Consider the following 5,328-nt stretch of genomic DNA (forward strand, 5'->3'; position numbering starts at 1 on the left):
AAATAAAGATTACAAGAGAATTAATGTCAAATTATATCAATGTAGAAGGTTGTAGAAAATAAACTCGAAAAAATAAAAAAAAATATTGAAAATATTATTATTGTTCATGTTTCATTGATGTTTATGTTATTTGTTCCAAACTGACTTTTATTGATATTTTCATTTAAATTTTTTATCATTTTTATTGACATTTTGTCATTAGATTTAATTTTAGTTTGTAGAATGTAAATAATAAAATAGTTTTTAACTTAACAATAGTAATAATAATAATACTATTTATTTTTGATATTAATTTTTTCTAGACACCTGGATGAAATTGGAAAGAATATCAGAAGTATAAATAATATAATAATAACTGTATAATTAAAAAATTCCTATTTCATTGGATGATCGCAGATACACTGTCTATTCTATAATAATTGGCACAATTACTCTTCTTTTCTGTGATATAGACATACAAAGATATGTCTAAAAATCATTTTATACGTATACAGGTCTAAATGTGCTGAAAATAATCTAATTTAAAAAAAAAATTGTTTAAAAAATTACTATTTTACTCTTTAATTCATACTAATTCATTGCTAGAGCGTTGCTAAATGTTCTTTATGTCTTTTTTTAAGATTGATATTCTATTCTTTTGTAAAATTATGTTGACTGTTTTGAAGAAATAATCGGCAGCAATATAACATCATCGTACAGCCGGAAGCTGTTCGATGTGTATCAACCTGTGGAACATCGGTTAATAATTTGTTGGATCGATCAATTGTGCCTTTCATCACATTTTTCCGAAGAAGGGGCCACTGTGCGCCCAAACGTTAACCCGATAAACGTAGCGCCATGTGAACCGTGTCATCCGTATTTGTTGTCGAGTTTTTCATCTCTGGAGCGTTAACAATTCGGAAATTGAGCATTGTGGGAAACGGACACTGAGAGCTTTAGCTGACAAGAGCAGGAACGCCGTTAATACATAAAGCGCCTTTGTGCTTTAAAGGAGATTTTGCCGCTCCTACTAATTTTTTTTACTTTATTTACTATTAATCTTTTAAATAAGTTTTTAAATATCTTTTTTAGACAAAGCGCAATTTGATCATGTTACTTTTTCTTAGAACGAAAATGTGAAACGTAAAAATTGTGTAATTATTGAAATTGATAAAGTTTTGATTTTTTACATTCTAGAAAAATAATCGGTATTCTAAGTTCATATCCATTTCTTAAAAAGAAACATATACGAAAAAATACAATATAAGTAACATAGTACAGTGTTCAGCGTAACGGTCCGCACGATTTTTTAGATATTTCTGACAGTTAAAAAAAAGATTGAAGGGTGAATATTCATCTATTTTATATACGTTAAAACATGCGATAAAAAATTAAAAAAAATTTTTTTTCATAAGAAAATCAAAGTCATTAAAAAATTTTTAAATAATACCATACAATTTTTTCCCATAATATTATAGGAGTCTTCAAGACAAATTCAAATCACTATCGAAATATCACTTTTATTGATTTGATGATGTTTTTTTTATTTTATTCATACTTAATATCAAATTTGTAACATTATTTGTAATAGTATCTCTGACTAGATACAAAACATACATACATACGTGTACTTATTTAATAAAGTATGCATAAAACATCAATAAAACACCAATAAAAATGACATTTCGACAGTAATTTCTGAAGATTTCTAGAATATTAGAAAAAAATTGTATGAGGCTATTTAAACTATTTAAAAAATTTAAGATAAAAAATTTTTTTTCTTATTCTTTTATCGCATGTTATAACCTATATAAAACAGATGAATATTCATCTTTTAACCTTTTTTTAATTGTCGGAAGTACCTGAGAAATCATGCAGATCATTAAACCTAAACCTGTATATTTCATTTTTCGTATATATTTCTTTTCAAAAATGGGTACTTTAAAATGGTTTTGTACATATGTATGCATTGAAAAATTTTAATAGCAACGACAAATAAATAATTATCTGTTCCGACTAGATTTTGCGATTAGATTTTAGTTTTTCTGAATTAATATACAGTTTTGGAAGAAATTAAATCTAATAGAAGCGTGCACATATGATTGATTAGACTGAAAAATTTTTAACTTTTTTTTTGTCAATCTAAGCTTTTTTTTATATAAGTAAAATTTCATTTTCAAATTTCATTGTAAATAAAGGAGGCTGAAGTCCAATTTCCCTTTCTAAAAATATCTTGACAAATATCTTATCTGCGGAAAAGATATTGAAAAATAATCTTGACATTTTTTGAAAATCTAGAACAATAAAAAAATTGGGCTGAGCAAAAATCTATCGCAGTTAAAAAAGTAAAAATATGTTTGCAGATGAAGGATTAAAATTTAATTTAGCGTTTCTCTTGTTAATGCATTTTTGCATAACTTGCACACCTGCTTGCGGCGATCCTGGGCAAGGGAAAACTGGGGGAAATTGTTAGATACGTTCGGCAATGTAAATCTGAGATGCGAGCTAACAGATGACGAGCTTGATCACGTGATCTTCGAGTAATCTGAGTGCCAAGAATTAATTCCGAATGCTACAGAGCTATCCTTTAAGGTTAGATTATAAAATGAAATTGTTTATTTTTATGAATAAATAAAGAAAACCCTATTAATAGAAAATTTCTTTCGCTTTACAGAAACTGATAATAGTCTTATATATTAAAAATAGATCGTTACACATGAATAACAGACTCATATGCAAGGCGTGTTTTCTTAAAAGAAAATATTACATTGCAAAATAAATTTCAGCAATTTATAAGTTATATCATTTGATTTATATTTGTTAGCGTCTTTAATATATTAATACAGTTTGATTTTATTTCAATCTATAAATGCAATATAAGCTTTGAAAAATTAACTAGCAAATACTTTGTTTTCAAATACGTAACTTCAAATTCATAAAGAGGAAAAGAATTAAAAACTTTCCTCGTTAAATATTATACATCATTCCTATTTAATAACATTTGTTTGAGTGTTTGTAGACTCAGACATTATAATAATTCAAATACACTATTTGTAAAATAGAAGTATTAAAAAAAATGAATGTTATGTGTTAACGAATCAGTTGGATATATTATCATATATAGAGGTTATGAATTTAATTTAGGCGCGAAAATCTGCATTAGTTCTGCGAGCTCGGTTTTTGAATCTGGAGTGGATCGAGCAGCTCGATTGGCTCTAGAAATATCGAATGTAGATGAGATGACATGTAGTAGAAAGATGCAAGTTGTCGAACGATTTTCGAAATAAAAGAGCAAACGGACGCCTCCGATTTGCAATGCCAAACGCAATGCCTACATAAGCGCGCGCGTACGCGATTATGTAGCGACAGAATCAAGGGTAGCAAGCTTCAAGTATATAAATGTTACATAACAAAGCTAGACTGTGACAGAGCGAACGGATACACGAGGCGGCTCGTACTCGATGTATCTATCCACTTTGGCACCGACATCGACATTGACGTTCATGAAATTACATAAAAATAATACGAGAAGGGATGATATATCGCGTGACAAATGGCGTCCAGTCTGTCAGCCTGCTAGACAGTTTGACGCGGTGAAACGATTTTCTTTTTATTATTTAATTAATCAGTTTTAAAAAATAAAACATTTGCGGCATAATTTTTAGATGAATTGACTGACAGTTGCAGATCGGACGAATAACTATTGAAATCTAAAGCGAAAATCTTAAATTAACTTATCGGTTAATGTTAATTGCGGAAGTTTTTGAAGTGGAAATTTGCGTGCGATGATCGCTGCCAATTATTTATAAATGATAAAATAATTTAATAATTATAAGACAACATATATTTAGCAATTATAGGATGGTAATTTAGTAATTATAAGATAAATGTATCTAATTTAAATTATTTTTTGTAAATCATCCATCAAATTGACATAAAAACATTAAAGAGTGTAGATTAACTTTAATCCTGCTTTAACTCATTTTTTATCTTTTTCTAATTCTAAGAAAAGGATAAAGATTAAACTATACTAAAATTAATCTACTTCACTCCAGTGAACAATAACTTTATCAATTCCACGTCTCGGAACTTGTCAGTCGCGTTCATTGCTAAACCTAATTATAATTATATTTCAACTATAATGACAGATAAGTTTGACAATGACTAAATTTGATCATTTACTGAATCTAACATCGCCATTTATCGTTTCTGATGTATACAATACATCGCAGAGTAGTGTTCCGTTAAATATCACATAAGCAAAGAAGAGGATCGATTCTTTGCTCGTGGACAACTCACCAGGTCCTTGTGCAAGTCCTTGCTGATGTGCGAAGTTAGCTTCATAGTGCCGACAAAAACGAAGAATATACCGAGAAGCACCGAGAGCGACTTGAGCACTATAGAACCCATCTTGATGACCCGAGATATCGCGGATTGCGTGCGAAAACGCCGCCGATCGATTATCACCGGAAGCGAACGCGACGTGGACGGCCGCGACTGAGTGCGGATCTCGTTCTCGTCGTCGGATAGCGGAGGATCGGCGGCGAGCGGCACTTTAGGAGCACATACTCGCGTGCGTCGCGAGTTAGAAGCGCGTTAGTGGGCGGTCGCGATGGCGACGGCGGCGGCGACGGCGACGGCGATGATGTCCATGGCGCGGGTCATCCCGACGTCCTCTGCGACTGCCAAGCGTGGCGCGGCGCATGGATGTTCCTTTCACTCCCGACCCCTGGCTTGGTGACGTCAACGGACGCGCGCGTATCGGCGTCGTCGTTGCGCCGGCTATTTTCTGATCGATACTCAGCCGCTTCTCTTCCGCGTTAATCGATGTAGAATATGCCCTAGCTCGCTTGGGCCCACTTCGACCGACTTCCAAATTGATTGTCATTGTAAAATTAAAGGATTTTGTTTCTGGCATCGACAGTTATTTTAATATATATATATATATATATTCTATAATTTTATATTTATCTCTCATCTCGAACTGACTATAAGATTTTAGTTCTCCTTTCTCGAAATCGAATTGGCGAATACATAGCGTTCATAGATGCAACCTACAAAATTAACTCGGCAATTGATATGTTCTTTTCATTAATTTGTCAAATAATGTCTGTATCGTTAATAATAATTCTATTGAAGTGTGTAGATGCTATAATATAAAGATAAACGTAGTAAAAAGCAGCACTTCAAGAATTACTGAAGCACTGAGGCTATTTCTAAGCCTACATCTTTAATAAATAATTACAATAATAATAATAATAACAATAATAATAATAATAATAATAATAAATCATTTATATTAATATGCAAAAATTAAATTAGAATCCGACCGAAACTTTTGCCGAAACT

The 5,328-nt window shown here is 31.3% G+C and overlaps 1 protein-coding gene across 1 annotated transcript in view; it reads right to left on the reverse strand.

Annotated features, from left to right (window-relative positions):
• The window catches only part of LOC105627718 (transmembrane protein 35), a 13,206-nt gene extending 8,817 nt beyond the window's left edge, over nucleotides 1-4,389 (reverse strand). The window contains exon 1 of the mRNA XM_012208996.1: nucleotides 4,279-4,389. Coding sequence (XP_012064386.1) covers nucleotides 4,279-4,389 — 111 coding nt within the window. The remainder of the gene's footprint in view (nucleotides 1-4,278) is intronic.
• Nucleotides 4,390-5,328: the final 939 nt, after the last annotated feature.

This window comes from Atta cephalotes (genome assembly GCF_000143395.1).
Source record: "Atta cephalotes unplaced genomic scaffold scaffold00010, whole genome shotgun sequence".
Taxonomy (NCBI): domain Eukaryota; kingdom Metazoa; phylum Arthropoda; class Insecta; order Hymenoptera; family Formicidae; genus Atta; species Atta cephalotes.